Source organism: Dryobates pubescens, chromosome 3 (assembly GCF_014839835.1).
Source record: "Dryobates pubescens isolate bDryPub1 chromosome 3, bDryPub1.pri, whole genome shotgun sequence".
Taxonomy (NCBI): Eukaryota; Metazoa; Chordata; class Aves; order Piciformes; family Picidae; genus Dryobates; species Dryobates pubescens.
In genome coordinates, this window is record NC_071614.1 from 33,094,540 (window position 1) to 33,115,355 (window position 20,816).

Consider the following 20,816-nt stretch of genomic DNA (forward strand, 5'->3'; position numbering starts at 1 on the left):
TGGCCACCCAAGCACACTGCTGACTCATGTTCAGCTGGCTGTCTGCTGGGTATGGGAAAGATCGCTTTGAACTCTACAAACAACCCATTGACTGTAAGTTTTGGTATGTTCTTGCTGTAATGGGGATCAGTTTTTGGCTTCATACTGAGAAGTACAAGGTCATAGACTTCAAGTTCCTGGAGTCCAAAGATTTAGACTTGTTGGAGGAGAAACAGTCAGGCTTGGGGAGAGAGGGCATTTTGAGGCAGTTGATTAGACCAACTGATAGACTATGAGCTCTCAAAACCAACAGCTAAAGGCTACAAGGACATAAAAAAAAAATCCCAACAGATCAGTGCAAGACAAATCTAAGAACTGAAATTCATAATGTTACTAGATAGTAACCATTATAGATGCAATAGGAATAATGTTTTTATGGCACTTAATCTTTTCCCTCATATCTCTCACTGCAAGGTCTCTCTCTGCTCTACTTTTATGTCTCATATAATTTATAACATTACAGTAAACTCAGTGCAATTTTTTCCCAGTTTCTTCTTTTATTCGGAGTCTGAAAAATGCCTTGGCCAAGAACTTGTCATTTTTTTTCCAGCTGTGTTGGTTGATCCAATAAAGATACTGGTTTGTCTCACTGATCAACAACAGTGGCATCAGACATGGGACTTTACGGAGTAGCAGTGTGATACATTACTACTCGAAGGACCAAACCACTGACCAAAGGAGAATAAGACTATCTCCAGCTTCCAAAGTCTTCAAAACTATCTGGAAACCTCCAATCATACACATTATTTTGGGCTGAGGGTGTATGGTCTAGATGGGGTTCTGCACAAAGGAGGATCCCAAAACACTGTCAATTAATAGTATAACATTAAGCTGTCAGCATCATTACTACTTAATTACAGACATGACCTTCAAATCTATGTATCTAGAAGCCAAAATTCTTCATTTTCCTAGGAAACATAAATTCATTCTGCAAAAACACTGGGTTTTCCTATGCAAAACCAGAGGCAAATCCCATCTCTTTCACCTGTTTCTCTTGGAAAGGCCAATTTGTCCCAACTCTCACACACACAGACCCCTAAACATGCCCAGGCACAAGGTGCTGTTCTTTTCATATACACATAAAGCTAAAGCTCCCAAAGCCTAAAGGTTCATTTTAGGGTACCTCTCCTAGCAGAGAAGCTGGAGTTTTCTTATGTTCCATTTTAAAATATTTGAGTATCATGTAAGTACTACAATACTGCATAAATACATACATGGGGAATATTTGGTTTTTTCCCTTTCTCATATTGCATGTATGTGCATGCTCCTAAGCTTCATGTCTTACATCTTTGAGGTTCAATTTCTTATTTATAGCTATGGCAAAGAAGCACTAAACAAATGATTGTTATTTCACTTGTAAGGCCTGAGTTCTGTGGTCATTCTTGACCCTAGCAGCAGGCCTTTGCAAATTCAGTATTGTCTTTTGTCTGTTGGATGTATATTTTCAAGGGGCAGTATCCAAGCTTCTATAATTTTCCCTGATTTTGGTTCACACCACCAGTGTGGGTTTGAAAGGACACAACAGGGTGGAAGAAGGACTGTGTGCCCCACTGATGGGTTCAGGTTGCACACTTATAGATGTATCCCTTTGTGCAGTTCCTATTGTTTCCCATAGGTCAGAAAGAGCTGATAATTAAAATATTTTAGTGAGGCAGTAATTAAAATACCAAAGTGCCAACAGGGATATTAAAAGTGGCAGTGACTTCAACAAATCTTCACTTCCCCAAAGCACAGACAGGATCTGATTGTAGCTTTGCTTACTGGCAGAAACAAAGAGCCAAATGCAAGATGTGAACACTGACTCTAGATGTCCAAAACCTTCTGGGGAAACTGGAACAGGGTGTTAGGAGGTGCCTTCAGGACCTCCTCAGAAAGACAAGATGTGAGCATGGAGATTTGCCTCTGAGAGTCCTTTCCTTTATGGTATGCATTCTTTTATCCACCTTTGTCAGGATTTCACCTCACAGCCCCACTGGAACGAGTATGAGCCCCCTCTAACTGGACTTGAACAGACTCAGTGTGGTGCCAGCTCCACTCAACCACAGTCTGCTCAAGCCAGTGGTTTGTGTTTTCCTGTCTCTAGGCTGTCATGCTGCAGATGACCTAAATTATTCTCTCTGCGTTTTTTTTTTCTCCAGATGGTAAAGTCTAATACAGGCAGGTGTGTCTCATCAGACAATTAACCCAGCACAGGGCATAAGCCCTCAGCCATGAGTAAGGGATTCTCTTTCCATCCTTCATGACAGGTGCTGCTGACACAGAGTGGGCAGAGGATCTGTCCCTGTGTGCCACATATGCTTGTGTTAAGTAAATTTAAGAGTTGTATAAGTAAATTTAAGAGTTCATCAGCATGTTATCTGGCATTTTCTGTCATGGAGGAGCTGGTGAGCTGCTCCAGGGCACATGCACACATCAAAGAAAATGCCATTCTTAACGTGACCATCTCCCAGATCTTTTATAAATCAATGCACAGAAACAAAAAATATGTCTTTGCAACCTGTTAAATGGAGCAACCAAAATCCATTCCTAACTGGAAACTTATGAGAATAGCAATTGAGGGGATTCTCTTGGTCAGGTGGACATGAAAAGGTTTTAAAACCTTCCCTCGCTGGCAAGGAAAATGGTTGCACAAGTTCTCCATAAATACCTTTATCTGCAGTCATTAGCCAACAATCTTATATACTGGCCATTTCACAATGGGTGTTTTTCTGTTTTCTAGGAACTGGTTTTGAGGACTGCCATTCAGCATATGAGACAAATGTGTAATCATGATACAGAGTTCATTCTTTTTTACTCTTGGACATCGACCCATTACGGAAACAAAATGTCCGTGTACATCACCGTGTACATTCCATTTCTCTAACACATTCCATCCTATACCTATAAGTACACTACAAATGTGAGTGATTTTACTGTGACTTCAAAGAACCCTACCCAGAGGGAAATGCAGGTTTTGTGCAGAACATAAGGAAAAGATGATTGTGAAGGGTAGTGTGAAGAGAGTAAGATGCATCCTTCTAATGCTCAATACAATGCCTTATAAAGCAACAATCCTGCCTCTGTCTAGTAGTTTGAATTATCTCCTCCAGACAAATGAAACAGACCAAAGAAACAAAGTGGAGGAGAAAGTACCAAAAACAAACAAAAAAACCCAAACAAAACAAACCACAACTGGGAAAAAGATGCCATTTAAAATCACTGCCTCAACTCAGCACATAATATTTTTCCATGGCAAGGAGCAAGTCAATCAAATTGCTCATCCTCTGGTACTTTCTACAGCACCTTTAAAGTAGAGACTGTAGATTTTGCTGCTCTTTAAAGTGCACGAGGAAATCCCCACCAGCACTGCTCCAAATCCCTGAGCAGCGCAGGAATTGCTGCTCGACATGTGGTGACCGATCAGCAACAGGACACAAGCGCAGGCTGGATTCTCAGCCCCGGACTTTGAGATTTCTCTGCCAAACGATGTTGCAAAAACAGGCCTCTGGAGATTTCTCATACTTTTTTTTGGCTTATTCTCCTAGTGTATTCATCTTAACAGAAATCAGCTGTTCGGCTTCTCACTTATACAGTATTTGCAAAAGAGATCTTAGCATCTGGCCTGGCTATTATTAAAAGATGAGAACATTCTGCTCTGTTAAGAGAACATCACTACTGGCAATAAAAGGACAAAGATCTTTCACACCCAGGTTTCTCAAGATCTGTCTGGATTATTTAGGATTTTTTTCCCTTCTGTCACAGCCTTTCCTTCCTATTTCCTCACATTTGCTAGCCAGCCTTGCACACCCCAGAGAAGAGGTAAAAACTCTGCTTTCCTGGGAATAGGTCTTTCACAGCATTTGGATGCAGCAGCACCATTTTCAGCTACTAAGGACTTTTTAATCCAACTGTGGAAATGTAAAAGTAAACAAGTGGGGGGGAGGCGGGGGGTGTAGGTGGGAGGGGGCAAGAAGGAACTGTCTTGATCTTCAGGTTCTGACTATTTTTAATAGCCTTCCAAAGTCATGGCCTTGGGGAATACAACTGAAGTTGTGGAAAGGAGAGCTCACTAAATTCCTATAGATGTGCAACGGGGTTTTAAACCCTTACTGCACCCTGTGCCCAAACCCAGAGGCAGAGAAGGAAAAACAAACACAGAGGCTGGGGGAAAAACCATTTGCACTTTGGGAGGTGAATGTTAGGAGTAGTGTGGGGATGGGATGCTCTGACAAAGCCCCAGCCTCATCTCCACATTTGGAAGATACCAAGACATGCTGAGTGGATGTGGTGGTAGTGCTCCTGTGTCAAGCTTCACTTGCCCCAGAAGACCTTCCAAACCACATTTTGGTGACCCTTCACTGATAACCCACCTTCATGGGTTAAAAAATGCATACAAAACTGTGAAGCTATTAATAGAGGGACTTCAGCTGATCTTTACTAGTGTAATCACCATCTGACTTTGGCCTAGCGGTGAAAATTAATCAGCGGCGAGTTGCTGTGGCATATCAACTTTAACATGGGTTGTTTGCTTTTCTCTGAAGTGTTGGGACATCCCACAAGCTCCAGCTGCTCATCCCAAGTGAGCTGCCAGGAGGGAGTGGCCAAGGGTTGCCTCCATGGATTGCAGCGATCTCTGCTTTTCGTCCTGCCCCACTGCAAATCTCGAGTAAGTCTGTTGAGACAGTACAACTTGGCCTTAACTTTGCATTGTTTTTTGACCAGATCAGCAGTCTGGAAACTGGGTCAATTTTTTCTAAACATGTGGTTTAGAAATGTGCTGTTTCAAAGGACAACATCCAATGGTGTGAGACCAGACTTTGGATTTGTAGTAAAAAGAGATAAACAACAACAAGAGTTCAAAGCTCTCTGTAAACACTGAGTCCATGGGGCTCCCTAACAAAGAAGGGAAATAATAAATTGCATGTTCTATATTCAGGGAAACTGAGGCATAAAAAGAGGAGTCCGAAGCTGCCTGAAAAGCCACATACAATGCTGAAATTTCCCAGCTACAGAACAAAACCTAATTTGTCTTATCTTTACAAGTTCTTACTAATATATCTATAGAAATTTTATTTTATTCTCTCACTTGAACTGCAGTAGGTAATTCCAGTCCACCTGAATTCTCAACAAGGGAAACTAAAATGCACTTGTTATTTAGATACTAGAAATGCATGTTGCATCTACCCTAACTAATATATGCAGTTCATCTGCATGGAAGTTGCAGGGTAGGCCTGAGAGTTTCAATTTTAAATGATGTCACAGAGTTATTTGTTTGCATCACTAGATGCTTTTGGAAGTTTAGGGTTTTATCGTTTTTGTATCTCACAACATTATCTGTTACTGGGGCTTCCTGTTACCAGAGGGATAAATGCCAGTATCTCCCCAACTCCAAGGTTATGTATCACAGAAAGACCACATGGGAACTTCTCCACACATCCAAGACCAGTATTGCACCAGCAGATTGTAATTACAGAAGCCCTTTTGAATGCTAAATATTTAATTTTTTGCTTTAAGCTCATGCTAAAACTTTTCTTCAAGATGTTGAGTAGAAATGCTCAACCTGCTCTCGGTATTTTATCCATCACAATTATCTCCATCACCTGTCCCAAAAATCTGAATTTCTAGTGGATTTTCCCGTTATGTTTAACTTGTCCAACAAATATTTCTGGATAATAATGCTCTTGAGCTGTTCTCTGCAAGCATTCAGCCAAGTGTCTGAGCTGTAAACCTGGTCACCCTCATCACACCATGCCCTTTCCTATTCAACTATAGGATCTAGTGAGACCCCCCAAATGATGCATAACACTGCTGTGGCCATCTGCAAGTGGTCACCCAGGGGAGAGTTTTCACCCCAAAATACCTATTCAATCTCCTCCTGATCATGCAGAAGGCAACTTGATGGTACATGTCAATCCTTGGATGTATAACTGAGGTTATTTTCTCCTGTTTCCTTGTAAACAGCTTGATGAATTTTTTATTTGGTGCCAGTACAGGACTTAGTACTGAACTCTGCTCCTTCTCTCCCCCACCTCTCCCCAAGAACTTATTTGATACACAAAAAAGGCTGATTTAGGCCTTGGCTGCTCGGAACCCCTTCAGTGTTGCTCACAGCTACAGGAAATTAAAAAGTTAAAACAGCAACAGGAAAAGGTAGTGCAAGATGCTGCCTGCTGCATGCATACTACATAGAAGTAGCAAGGGCCTAAAACTTCTGTGATCCAGAGTTGCTTTTCAGTCCTCACAATCCAAAGGCAAGTAGCTAGTTACTGACATGAAAAGATGAGGAAGACAATGCTCATCCTCCTTGTAAGCAGTACCTTTAAATCTTATCTCCTACAAATACTTAAGAGTTTGATCTCTCCTCACCACTGCACATCTCCATATCAGGCAATCCTCCATGCTGCCCAGTGGTAGTCATTTTGCCTCAAGAGTGGTTGGTTTCTAGCTAAGGCAAGAGAACCCACCTTCCTTAAGCTGCAAAGGGGTAAATGAATCACAAAATCTAAAGCAACGCCCCCAGCATGAGGTACAATGGAAATACCTGTCCTGGATCAGTGACAATTTGATTAGTTTGGCTCCTCCAGCCCTTATGCTGATTATGCCCGCCATAAATATCCCAGAGAAATGTGCCAGGAACCAACAAAAGATAGAAGGATCACTGTAACTCCTCAATAACATGTCTGTGTGAGAATTTCACCCTATTAAACCTCTTTATTCAAATTGGGTTTGACTGAATAAGTGTTATCTGTGCAGTCACATAAACAGTTTTTAGCTTAGACAACAATCTGTAGCAGATAGCTCCTGGCCTGACTCACAGGGCCATGGGATAATTTGGAAGAAATGCTGGGAGGTTCCCAGCCCAACCTTCATCTCAAGCATCCTCTGCTCTGGGGTCAGACCAGGTTGCTTCACCTTTTACCCATTTGGGTCCTGTAAACCTTCTAGAACAAAGGTGGCACAACCCCCATAGGTCTCTGTTCCACCACTTGATCATACAAAACGGTGAAAAAAATGTTTATTTCCTTTTATGAGCATCTGGATTAAATGACCATGAAAGCAAAAACATAATGAATATCCTTCTGTGTTCTGACTAGCTGAGATGGGTTAACCTGTGTACCAGAGAGCAGCAAAAAAGCACCAATATTTTCATGTAAGTACCTCCCAGATTACTTCTATAGCAATTACTCTATGGAAAATTGACTCATTTGCTTGATGCCTCACTCATGGATAAAGTTTACTAAAATCAGATCTCAGATTATGGACTGGAATGAAAGCACCTTTGAAAACCTCCAAACATTATTTCAGTCTTAACCACCATGCAAAAAAAAAAAAAAGTGTAGGTCCCTGATAATGCAAGAAGAGTTCACAAAAATCAGTGTTAGTGATATTTGGATTTCAAAGTTAAAGGTTTCTTGAAATGATCAGAATCTCTTGCCTGTCTGTGCTACTCTTTCACTTTCGCACACTCAAGAAAGAGCTAAAAAGGATAACAACTTACTATGTGTGGCACAGCCTACAACCACCACACAATGAAATCAGGAACAAGCTTGCAATCAATTCCTGTCCACTTTTCTCCTCCTGCAGGCAGCCTTGGGTGAACTCAACCTCACCTTTATTAGCTGCATCTCCTTCTGTCCTTGTCACTAGGCTGGAGGAAAAATAGCCTCCTCCCCCACTCTCCTCCCTATCCATACATGTATCTTCTGCTACTTGAAAACTGTTCTTGCCTCAAGCCATGCAAATCAGATCATCTGTAACTGCATTCCTCAGGTCTGACCAGGAAGAGGTGGGGATAATGCAACCCCCTTCCTGGAAATGGGCCATAAACCCCAATCCCTCCCTCACCGGTTTGGAAATCTATTGCAGCTTTTCCCTATACTTCCAACTCTGCCCACAGCACCATAACACCACAGTGTCCTAGCTAACACCCCATTCTAATGTCAGTTGTTAGGTTTCAGAGGTAACAGTCTAATAAAATGAATTGAGCAGTTTGCACTTCTTTAAGACATAGATTTTGATAGTTTGAAGTCTGAAGAAAAGCAGCAACACTCAGGATGAGATTTAGAAGGTGTCCTTTACCATCCATAGGTCTGGGAACTTGTCTTTTCTAGTTAATTGAAAAATAAATGGCTGTGGAAATTCATGAGGCCACCACAGAAGGGCTGGCACCATGTCCTACTGTGTATGTACTTTACCCTGCCTGGTGCTAAGAGGCGAGAGCAGAAGCAAAAGAAGCATAGAAGGACATTAACAAAAAAAAGCCATTTTATTGAAAATGAAATTCAAACTTCAAATTAATATTACAATCATGAGAAAATGCCAAACAATTCAATTTACAGTTGCAACATACAATACAAATAGTCCCTTTGAAGTCGAAGTAAACTGATCCACAATCATAGTCTGTGGCATAAAGCAGAGTGTTTGTACAATATGTGCATGAAAAGCAAATCTTGGGTGACAGCATTTGAAAAAATAAAAACAAAAAGAAAAAAAATAAAGCTTGTATTTACACAAAATGCTACAAATATTTTGTTCCAGCAGAGATTCAAGACTGGTAAAGCATATTTAGCCAAAAAAAAAAAATAAAAATGGAATGTCACTCATCTTACCTAAACCAAAAGTTACTGTAAAAGTATGGGTTTGGTTGATATACTTAGTACTGCATCAAAAAAAAAAGGACAAAGGGTTATCTGTAAACATGAAATTAAACAAACATCTTAAAAAGTTCTCAGAAAATGTTGAAATGCATTCTATTTAAAAACAAGAAGAAATTCAGGGGTTCAGAGAATGGGGCTTCTTTGAGCTCATGGCTGATCCAGGTTTTAATTATTGCTTTTTCTCATGCCTTCTTGGCCATGTGCAGCACAGCATAGGACTGAGCTTTGCTTTGCTAAGTGTGAAAGTGCAAAATTTTCTCCACTTAAGATGGTACCTGCAAAAACTGTGAAATATTTGCTAAGGGGACTGCTGGCAAAAAAAGTTCAATGCTATGAAAGACACAGTAGCTGGTCTTTCAAAAGAAACGATCAACACCACATGAACGATGCTGTGGGTTAAACCATTTGCTTTACTCATCCATCCCGACCTGCTGACCCTGAACCGATTACCCTTAAGAGGAAGTAGAGAACAATCTAATCCTCTGTTTGGCAAAAGGGATATCGTGCCTGTTGTGCTGGAAGTAAATCTTTGGTAGTATAAAGAGAGCTAGAAAATAAAATAAAAGGTAATTTTTCAATCTATGACTGGTGCCAAAGACTACCAGTCAAAGGGAAAGGATGTCATTCCTTTGACAAAACTCCTTTCTGTTGATGCTAAGCACCTCAGAAAACATCAAATAATCTGGTATGCTTAGCTACATATTGCTGGTTGGGGCATTTTTTGGTCTGAAATCCTGATTCAAGAGCATTTCCAAGCAAACTTGAAAGCATTTTCTGAAAGCTTTGATGAGCATCTCTGCCTCAGCCTGTACAGCTCCCTCTGTGATCAGCCTGATGTACTGAAAGATTTTCAAAAGGCACCAGGAGGGCTTAGGAGCATGGGAGTTTGCTGGATGTCCAGGGGCTGGTGCTGCTCTGTCCATTGGCAATTAGAAAATCCATTCCTTCCTATCTCAAGCAGGCTGAGCCAGACGCCTGCCCACACAACCAGGGAAGATGAGGGCACCGATCAGGCATGCACACCTTGACCAGGAGGAGAAAACATTTTCCATGTCCGTCTCTAATGGTCCATTTGAGAAACCATGGGAAAACAAACAGAGTCCTGTCAGTACTGAGCAAACCAAAATTCTGGTCTGTGCTGGATTTATCCAGAACCAAAAAACAAGTGCTTGAATTTTACAACAAAGTCTTTAAAAAAAAAAAATCTGGGTTGCTGCCTGCAGCCACGCTCAACAACATTTCAACACAAAAGCACCCTAAAAATTACTTAATATGCATACAGTAAACCTTAAAAAGCCCTTCTCAGCAATAACAAATAATGTACAAATATAGTACCTTTTATTAAATAGGAAACAGCTTGCACTGGCAGTACATCTTTTTCTCTTGCTTACTAAACAAAAAACAAAACTGAAATGTGTAACCAGACACTGGCTTTTTAAGTGCTGCTGAGACTAACAAACGTATTTTACAGTTACAAATAAATGGATAGTGGTATGCTTCAAGCTACCACAAACCAACAATAAATAGAATCAATTACAGCTTCCATCTTTGAAGGAAAACTAAGTATTAGAAGAAGAAAAAAAAAAGTGTCTTACTTATACTTTAAGCATACTTGGTATACAACCTTTAGAAGGCAAAGACTTTATTACTTTTAAGAGCACGTCATCACGTGAGTTGGAGGGACATACCACGCTAATGTCAACTCGTGTAACAGCTTTGCTGTTAACCAGTGGTGATGGTGTTGTCGGGCTCTGTATGGCTATGCTCACCGCTGAGTTATTCCGGTACTCTCCGCTGGAGAGTCTGGCAGCGGACAGAATGGTTAAGGGTTTTGGGTGCAATTTGCTCTCCCTGTATGACACCTGGGAGCCCCAAGGTGGCTTTTAAGGTGACTTTTTATCTTCAACATTTGCAGAGGTAAGTATTGGGGCCCTTGGGCTTGTTCCTTTAGTACAATAGCCACATCAGCTTCAAAGTCAACACAGCACCCTTATGGCTCTAGCATTTAATGCTAATGTGCAGTGATGTGTTACCAGGCAGTTTGTCTCAGGTTTTGACCTTTTTTGTTCCATCAAGTGGGCTGAAATTACAAAAGAAGGGGAAGAAGTTTCACCAATTCTCCCCCCACTTCTGAGATATTGTTTGTAAAACATGGGCTTTGAAACTATTTTGATTTTTCTTCAGAAAAGAAAACAAATCCTGTCAAAATTCAAATCACATTGTCAAAAGAGAAAGTTTTAAATATGAGTATTTTCAGATTTCTAAATTCTGATAAAACTCTTGGGAGAAGAAGAAATTAGGGGAAGGGCGGAAAATAGTTCTTCCTTCGTACCATTTTTTCAGCATCTCCACAGCTACTGATTAAAAGGCAAGACTGTGTTGAAGGCAACCAGACAGCTAATAAAAATATTGTAAACACAGTATTTCCTTCATAACTTAGATAACAAACTACATCCAAAATCATATGGATGCATTTGGGCTGGGTTTGTCATTTTTACATCACATTGTAAACTGGTTCCCACTGGAACTGCTTTTCAGAGATGGGTAAAGATTTGAAGCTTACACCATTGCAGAAATGTAATAAGTAAAAAAAAAAGAAAACTAAAAAACCCAAAAACACTTTTAGAGACCGAAGTCAATATATCATTTCATTAAGAAACATTTAAAGGGTCCAAACATCATTAAATAATTATAAATATTCTTTTTAAAGTTATATGATGATTCATGTTAGCAAACAACCTCAAATTTTACACATTTATAATTTAAGAAAAAAGGAAATAACATAGCCAAACACAAATACTATGTATACCATTTTGGCTCTAATAATATATATTGCCATTTTGATATTTTGCATAAGTAATAACATTTTGTTTTTCATTTCTAAAGGTTTTGGTTGTTCTTTTTGGTTTTTGGCTAATCAAAGGCAAAATGAATGGATACAAAAGCAAAAAGGAAATCCCAGGGTTGTGCAGCCTAACTTGAAGTCTCGCTCTCTTTAAGTACCCAAAAACAAACCATAAAAGGCAATGAACACAGAGAAGTTCCAACCATTATCTGCAGCAAGGCTCAGACACACTTTTTTGGGACAGCTGTTTTCACCTGAATGTATCATGGCAAAACGGAAACAACTCAATCTTTGCTTTCTTTTTATGTGCACCAATACAAGCCAGTTGAATTGCACTGCGGGTATGAAGAGGGTCCCATACATTGTATGATTGCAACTGTATCTGGAGTTCATGGCTGGGCGGGGAGTTATTAAAAAATAAAGGGGAATGCAGCCCTTGCCTTGCATCACCATGCTTCTCCTGATACCTGGGGAGTCTGTTCTCTCCTCATTGGCAAAAGAACTCACTAGTTATCACAACATTCTAGACAAAACCCCAAAAAATAAAAAAGGAAAAAACATAAGAAAAAAAGAGTGATTTTTTTTTGTGTCTGTGCTTTAAAGGTACATTTTAAATATAAAACAAGGCAAAATGGTTTCAAGGAAAAAAATATTATATATATATATGTGCTTTGATCCACAATCTGAAACACTGTGGTACGTTGGTGACTCTTGTTATTTGTGGCCAATATCATCCCATCTGCACAGTTGCATGTATTGGTAAAATCTCTTTTCAAAAAACAAAACCAAAACCGAGACAAACAAAACAAAAAAAAACAACAACACAAAACCCAGGCACTTTGTAGTTAGTCGACCATGTGTTTGGTTTGGGGTTTTTTTGGCTTGCAGAGGTCAGGCCGGCTACAGAAGAAATCTCAGTATGGCCTCCAAACAGACTCATCCATTCTGCCACTAGAATTCAAGACGGTTGGAGAGCTGCTGTGGCTGCCATCCGCCTCCACACCGTCACTCTGGTTGGGCAAGTTAGGGTTTAACAGCGTGCTGCCATTGGATGTGGTGGTGCATGGAGGAAGCATCCTGGAAGGGGAGCGGTCCCCTCCTGGCACCATGGGGAACTGGTATGATCCCGACGAAGTGCCATAGTAGAGATATGGAGTGCTGCTGGTCTGGAAAGGTCCACTTTGGTTTTGGGAAGAGCCGGGGTAGGGTGGTGGTAGGTAGGTATGGTAGTGAGTGGTTGCGGACATACCCAGTGACATGCCTGAGGTGACTGGCGGTGTATAAGTAAAGGTGGCTGGATAGTGCATTCGTGGGTTGGAGAAGCGGCTCTCAGTGAGGGATGAAATGCTTGTGAACTGCCTGGGATCTGAAAATGGGCCCAGCTCTGAAGCACCTAAAAAATTATAACAGAAGATGGGGGAAAAGATTTCTGTAAATACCATTTTTTGTACCAAGTGATGATAGAATTCTATTTTTCTATGAAAGCCCACTTCTTCTGGCCCCCAAGAGAACAGCAGATCACATCAATTAATACATTGCAAGGAAAAGTCATACACCTGTCTTCTACATGCGTTGGGCCAAACTCATCCCTGGTTTAACTCCACCAATGCCAATGTAGGGAGCAGCATTGCCAACGTGAAGCATTCAAATGTCAAAGGTCAGGCTGGGAAAAATATAAATAAAAAAATGGCAAGAAATTGAAAAAGAACCAAAAACTTGAGATTTGGAGTTGATTTCTTTTCTGTTTTTTGACCTTTGAGGGTTATGTGTCTTAGGTTTTTGTTATAGCCTCTGGAGAAACTTGGGTCTGGTGGCACATGAGAGCTGAGATTCCCATCTCAGCACAGGCCATCAGGATCTGGGGTCTTGAGAACAAGCAGAAATTACCATGCAACTTGTAGTAAAACTAGAAGAGTTGGCAACACAAATTTAGTTGCACCACTGACACCAGGAGAGTTACACCAGAGGTGACTACGCCCCACTTATTGCCTCAACCAATTTAAGTGAAGATCTACTCAGCTACTTCCTATAGATGAAAACTACTATCTGATTTATCTAAAGAATGGACAAGGTCACTGTGCTGATAGCGAAGATGCCAGTTTTCAGTGCTGCCGATGGAAAATTACAAGCCAAACACTCCTTTTGCCAACCAAAAAAAAAAGTTGTTTTCATATGTAGTCTGGGCAGACTGGTTGCAAAAAAGACCACACAGCCTATGACTACTGTGAACGTCTGGATGGTAACGCTGTGAATTGGAGTCTAACGCAAAACAGGGATGGGTAAACTCATTTTGCCTAATTTCTAATCCCACATCAAACACCCACAGTTTTGGAGCAGAACTGGAAAGTAAGCATTAGTAGCTTGGTGATCTGCTTAGGAGACTGTGGGATGGACAGGAGCAGAAGATGGTGAAAGCTCACATTGAGAGCCAGAAAAGTGGAAAACAAAAAGAGTGTGGGAAAAGGGACAAGGAGAAAGAGCTTAATGTAGAAGTACAGTGCAAGAAACAAATGCATGGGCCAGCATACAACAGGTACAAACATTCTCATAGAGAGATAGCTGGAAAGAGCAAGGTATAAATAAAGGGGCGAAAATCATCAAATTAGCTCTCCCTGTACTTCCCAGGGACACTTCTACAGCTTTACAGATGGGTTCATCTGTCACTTTGACAGCCTACTAAATCTGATTCACCTAGAAGGAAAATACAATGCCTTCTAGATGCCAAACTGACATGCTAAACACTGAAACACCCTGTGTATCCTCAATGTAAGTTGCAGCAATGCTTTTCCTTGCAGACAAGCTTTGAATTTGACCTACCTATACTGCTGTGCAGGAGAGTCCCTCCAGCCCTTCTGCCTTTACTCCCTACAGCACCCACAACAGTGACTGCTACCATAAGCCACAGATTCAACAGATCCTGCTGCCTTGTGTGGCACATTGTGATTTAGACCACTATTCTGTCCTGTTCTACCAGCTTGTTTAACCCACACCTTCTATGATATCAAAAAGCAGCAGGGGGGGTGGGGTAGGGGGGTGGGGTCAAAACTCAGGCACAGCTTTGGTTCAGGCTGGAGGTTCTGGGCCAGAGCTAGTCAAGCATCCAAATCATGCAGCCTGAAACCTAGGGAGTATAATCTCCCATCTCAAAAGATATTTGTAGAAAACTTCAAATGGGCAGTAAAAGACATTTTTTAACTCTGATGACAATGTGATTACTATTATCTTTATCAGGAACTGAATCAATGACCTACGGGTGAACGGGTCTGTCTTTAACATCAACCCCTCCAACAGCAGTCCCATGGAATGTAATATAACTTGTACCTTTACAGCAAACACTCTACTACTTGATGCAACTTCTTTCATTCCCAACTGCAAACAATAGCCAGGGGCGATACCACCCAGATTCAAAGCTGTAATTTTGGAACACTATCCTTTATATTGTGAACAGGTCTGATACATATCTGGAAATATACGGTTAGAACATAATTTCCCCAGCTGCTCAAAATACTTAGTTTCAATCTGCTACTGCTTATACTTCCCTTTTTTTGTTGGAGGTTTGGGGTTTTTTGGTTTGTGTTTTTTATTTTATTTTAGTATTGTTATTGCAACTCTCCCAAGATGAAGAGAGTTGTTCTTGGTTTACTCTGATAGAAGCCAAATAACTTCTATAATCAAAGTTAGAACTGGTGTGAGTTTAAGGGTATAGAAAAATTTTGGCATTTTTTGTTTCTTTGGAAGCAATTTTTTTTTTCTTAGTAACAAACTATCCATGCATTTCTACACATTCAAATGCTGCCAAGAGATCATGTGTGTGTCAAATGACGGGGAACGTGCACACCACACGTAGGCATTTCTAATATGGGGCTACAGACTGCCTTACATACTCTAGTAAATCTACACTTGTTTGTTTTTACTGTAGCTTGTAAAGCACAGTCCTATTTACCCAAAGGCCAAACAACCATAATCCTTTCTTATCTCACCCATGACTGTGTCTGCACAGCTCCTGCACACACTTCTCCAAACTCTTTTGTCCAACAACTTCTGCTGTTGCCATAACTCACAATTTGTTCCCAGACCTCTGTATCTCCATCATGTAAAGGTACTTTGGGAGATCAGAAAGCTTTGTGTGATGCCTGTTTTAAAGCCTCTTTTCTAAGTGAATCCAGAAATGCTTTAACAAGCTGCCTCTAAAACTCAGCTTCTTGCCATCCTCACTGCTATGCAACCTCACTGGTGCATTTTCACTCTACTGCCTCTTTCTGTGCTACCTCTTACCTTCACAAGGTTGTGCTAAGATCAGTTTTGGTTCTAACTTGCAAACACCAGATGCACATTCATTTATGTATGTTCAGCTCTTTGCTGGACTGGGAAAATAAACAGCTCTTCTAGATATGGCACCCACCTTTGTATATCTAGTTGCATACAAACAGCGATGTTGATTAGCAATTCAGTAACATGACAGTGCGAGTAAATTTTATTCCTCTTCCTAACAAGATTAAAGATTTATGCCAATTTTCCCTCCATCAGTGCAAGAAAATTTGCATCTGTGAATTCCCACCCTCATGATAGCTCATATTAAATGGGTGAAGCACAGACCCTCCACCCTGCGTCATCACCACAAGATTGTGAAACCACACTTTTGTGAACAGACTTTATTTTGTGCCATCAAAAACAGAAACAAGGCAACAAGCACAGCAAGTAATCTTTTCCTATGCAGCCTGATTAGATCACTGTGCTTGGAAAAAAAAAAAAAAACCAAACAACCACCACCACACACACAAACCCCCCCAAAACCAGCATCTAAGTTAAAATAGTTTAAGTCTCTTCTATGCTGATTCCTTCCTAATGTACCCTAGCACTCAAGTTTTCTGAGAGCTATACCTTTAGAATAAAAAGGGGTCGTGTTAATATGCCTATATATATGCTAACATCCTAGATTCAAGAATACTGCTCCAGTGTTTCATATTTAGACCAAGAACAATTAAAATTCCATGTGGTTTTACTTATTTTGATGCAGAAGCCTCATTAAAAACCCTAGACTTGGCCATTTGCCAGCAGCTAACTAAAAGGGGTTTGCATTCGTGCCTAAAACCCAATTTTACCTGTTGCAGCTTTGCAGCTCTACCATTTACAACTAAATGCATACCATGGTCATTTCTCTCTTTCAGTTTACAGATGCCAGCTAATGCTGGTCAACATTCATCTTTCAATTAATAAGCTGTGCTTGTGGTTTGCAGAAAACAAGGCAACAAATTTCTGCCAGGTTTACAGCACTTTGGCCAATCACTTCCAATTATTAAAGGTCATAATGTATTGTAGATAGATTAACTCCTTGTGGGTTAACTCCAAGCTGATGCCTACTTTGAAAGGCTATAGTTTAATTTTATAATGTACAAATATTGCAATTTACTTTATCATTTTATGCTACAAGGTCACCAAAGAAAAAGGTCCCCTTTGCTTATTGATAGGGAAACTTCTATCACATCAAGTCAATCCATAATCACTGGATGCAAGAAAGCAGCATAGTGCTGCATTTGAAAGTTGCAGAATAGTCTGCATCAAGAAATTCAGCTATATATAGTGAAAGATATTTACCAGTAGCTAAATGATTCACCTGTGTTTTGGGGAACTTCAGTATCAAGACATCTGCTGAATTAGATATTAGATTTTGTGGAGTTTTGTTCAACAGTGCCATTAATTGATCTATTGAAATGGTTTTTTGCTTCCCTAACATCTATGTCTATGAATTATATGTGCAGCTTGGATTACTTACAGCTGATAATATCGCCTTGATGAAGTATGCCACACACTTCACATGAGACAATTTTCATTCTCTTACAGCTTTGCCAGACTTTAAATGTTCTGGTTGAAACTGTCCATGCTGGGCGTCTGTCTCAGGCTAAATTGTGATTTATGCATTTATTTGTTTTTAAAATTTCAGCTGAAACTCTTCTGCTGGGAAAAATATATTGTTCTACTAATCTTAAACTCTGAGGAGCCTTCCTTTGGAAAGCTGTACCAGTTCCACTCTTTGAAGTAGTGACTTGAACTTTGGAACAGGAGTAGCTTTTGTGTGAGAGACGCGGTCACGAAAATCCAGCCAAATATGAACAAATCACAAGCATTCTGCCTAAAAATGGGCAGAAGAGTCTGTGCCCCTACAAAGGCACTTGTCTAGAGACTGCAATGAAATTCAGGAGTTTCAAGTCCCAGCATTTTTTCTGCAAATATTGCTAAAACACGGAGACATCCCCACCCATCCCCATGGCAGTCCCGATGAAGAATTAGTCCATCAGTGGTTCCATTCACTGGAGCCTGCATAAAAGGAACTAAATGCTGGTCCATGTGAATGTTTACATGATACTGAAAAGAAAAAATGGGGAAGACTGGATTACTTGGGGATTTGCCTTTTTTCAAAATCTGAGAAACTATGAATTACACAGAGATGAACAAAAGGACATAATTAAGGGTACCATGTGAAGAGTGAGAAAGTTAGGAAATATCAGCATTCCAGTTACTCTTGCATATGCACTATGATACAGCATTCAATTACAGGAGAAGATGCTTATTCCTTTTACACAAACTCTCCTGCAGGCAGCACACAAGCTGACTTCCTCTGGAGATGTAACAGAGATGAAAAATAAAGACGACCATTGTCTATACATTCCCCCAAATCCACTGCTGCAAGGAATCAGAAGGGGTAAAGTGGCACTGAGCAAACTGGACTTTATATGTATTTCTGCTGTACTACTCTTATGTGACTCACTTAAAATCTCTCCAAATGATAGTTTAACAGCTCTCATTCTGTCTCCAGCAAAGATACTAGCTTCTGATTTGCACCCGTAATGAATATTCACAGCTGTAGCTGAAGCAAATAGGAACTCAGGTCTGAACATGAGGCTAAAAATAAGAAAAAAACCTCATACTGTAGCCAAGGCACAGAAGGTGCACAGGATTACAGGAGACCTCCAAGTTAGTCTCAGTACTCTAAAAATTGTGCATTCTTTCTTGGGAATATTGCACTGCAATGAACTGTATCCAAATACTACAGCAGAAATTTCAAGAGTGAAGCCCATCAAGAAATTCCTTCTTCACTGGAGAATTTAGCACTCTGGTATAAGCAAGGCCTGAGGAAATGCAAAGAACAAGAAGAAAACATATTGAAGAGCTGCTCATTAATTTAACACTGTCCATCCTGTGCATCAAATGAGACAAGAATCCCGTGGGAAAAGTATCATGTGATCCTGTAATTATAATCTGTAATATAACACATAAGCAGAATGAGGCTGATTTAAAGTTGCATAGGCAACATTAGTACTGAGATTTCCCAATTTCTGAGCACTTCATTTTGCAATCCTAAGGATTCTTTGCAAGGTGTTTGGATGGAGGAGTGATTATTTGTTACTTGGATTTCTGTATTGGAGAGTGTTATTTTGCTTTTCATTTGTTAAGTTCTTGTGCATGATTATTCTCCTGCCTTCTTCCAGGAGGACTCTCCAAAGCTGCTGTACCACCCTCACTCCAGATGCCAGTGCAACACGGAGCCTGAGACCACAGTTCCCAGGGATGCCAAACCACCTCATTGCTGCAGACATTAGGCCCTGATCCCACAAACCTGCACTGGGTGCTCAGGGATACTCCTCCCACACATCTGTTCCAGAGCATGTGTCTACACACTGCCAGCAGGAGGGTCTTGCAGCACTGCAAAAATAATGCCCGGGGCTTTTTCCTCCCCAGAGATCATCTGGATATTTGCAACTGTTTATCACAGGAAATGTTAGATTTTCAAATGCTCTTTCCCTCGGTTTACTTCAGAAAAAAGTTTTAAAAAATATTGTAAAACAATGAAAACACCAAGACTTCAAGGTAATAATAATAAAAAAAGAATTATTTTACGTCCATTTTTTGCATCTTTTTCCTGTGTCACCCTTGCACACCAGCAATCAGGTCTCTCAACAACAGCAGAAGAGTTGTGAACTGGCCCCCATTCCTCTTTCCTTCACCTCAACAAGGTGTGAACTTCAAGGCCTAGTTGGGACCTCTTAAACAGAAACATTATTAAGCACAGCAGTCTCACAAAAGTCAGAGGAAGGAACATTTTAACCCCTACAGAGCCTCACACACATCTTGTGTCACTACCCCTTGGTACCCCAGTTCACATGGTAAACCATACACTTGCGCCTTCTGGTATTTAAGTCACCAGATTCTGGAACCTAAAATATCATAGATTAATGTGCAGATAGATCTTTTCACTGAATTTATGGCACAGCACCTAAGCCCTTTGCTAGGAGAAACACCCCATAAATAAGGTAATTAGCAGCAGCCATTAACTTGCCACTCATGCAAGTAAAGGAGAGTGTTTCCCAAGAAGAGCTGTTATATTGTTTAAGGGCAAAATTTAGTCTCTTCAATCCTCCAGCCCTGACATCTTCATTACCTGCCCAGCTCAAATTTTTTTCTGCTGGATGAACTATGTTGGAAGATGGTGATTTTCTTTAAGCACCTAAGTCTTGATGAGCAACACCACATATCTAAACACGGGTGCTTGCTGCCTCTCAAGAAGTAGCTCATTTTAAATTTAGGAACATCAATGGGCAGGAATTCCTCCACATTCCTGTAGAAAATAGCAACACCGAGCTCCTTGTACATGGACTGTTAGGAGCAGAAATACAGCTGTGAAACCTATGGTCATCACTGTCATTTATAGATGTTGCCTCATGAAATTCCACTTATACAGGACTCCTAAACCTTTCTAATGAGAACCACAGGAGGGGGACAAATGGTCACATTACAGAAAAAGGTTCCTGGATTGTGGGTTTTGAGCTGCCACCTGTGGATGCCCATTGACTTGGCATGATGGGGAGCATCTGAACTTCTCAATCTTTGCTATATCATCCCAGTGACTTCACTCCGGAACTCTCACAAGTGATTCGGGTGGAAGGGAATTGGTATCACATCAAAATCCCCCTTCATGTTGAAAGTCTCAGGCCATCTACATGCTACACTGGAAGCAAAAAGTAAAAGATTCCTGGTAAGAAGTCCAGCAGCCCTGAAGCACTGCAAGGCACAAACACACACACAGAGGCTTGTATCGCTCTTGGTGTGGTTTTCCCCAATTTTTCCTGTCTGAATTCCAACCACTGCTGTTTTTCAACGGCCCCAGCAGAAACGCATCAGAAAGAACATCTGAGGCTTTTCTTGGATAGCAACCTCAGTGGCATTGTATACAGCACAGGGGGGAGAACACTAAGAGCTGCAATGCATGTACAGAGGTGGCAAGCATCAGTACAGGAATC

General features: G+C 40.6%; 1 protein-coding gene across 4 annotated transcripts in view; it reads right to left on the reverse strand.

Annotated features, from left to right (window-relative positions):
• The window catches only part of RUNX2 (RUNX family transcription factor 2), a 225,286-nt gene that overhangs the window by 58,201 nt on the left and 146,269 nt on the right, over positions 1-20,816 (reverse strand). For 2 of the 4 annotated variants that reach the window (XM_054179932.1, XM_054179930.1), the window contains exon 7: positions 12,435-12,913. The exons of the other annotated variants lie outside the window; for them this stretch is intronic. In XM_054179932.1, the coding sequence (XP_054035907.1) occupies positions 12,435-12,913 (479 nt within the window). Of the gene's footprint in view, positions 1-12,434; positions 12,914-20,816 lie in introns of those variants that run through there. 4 annotated transcript variants of the gene reach the window in all.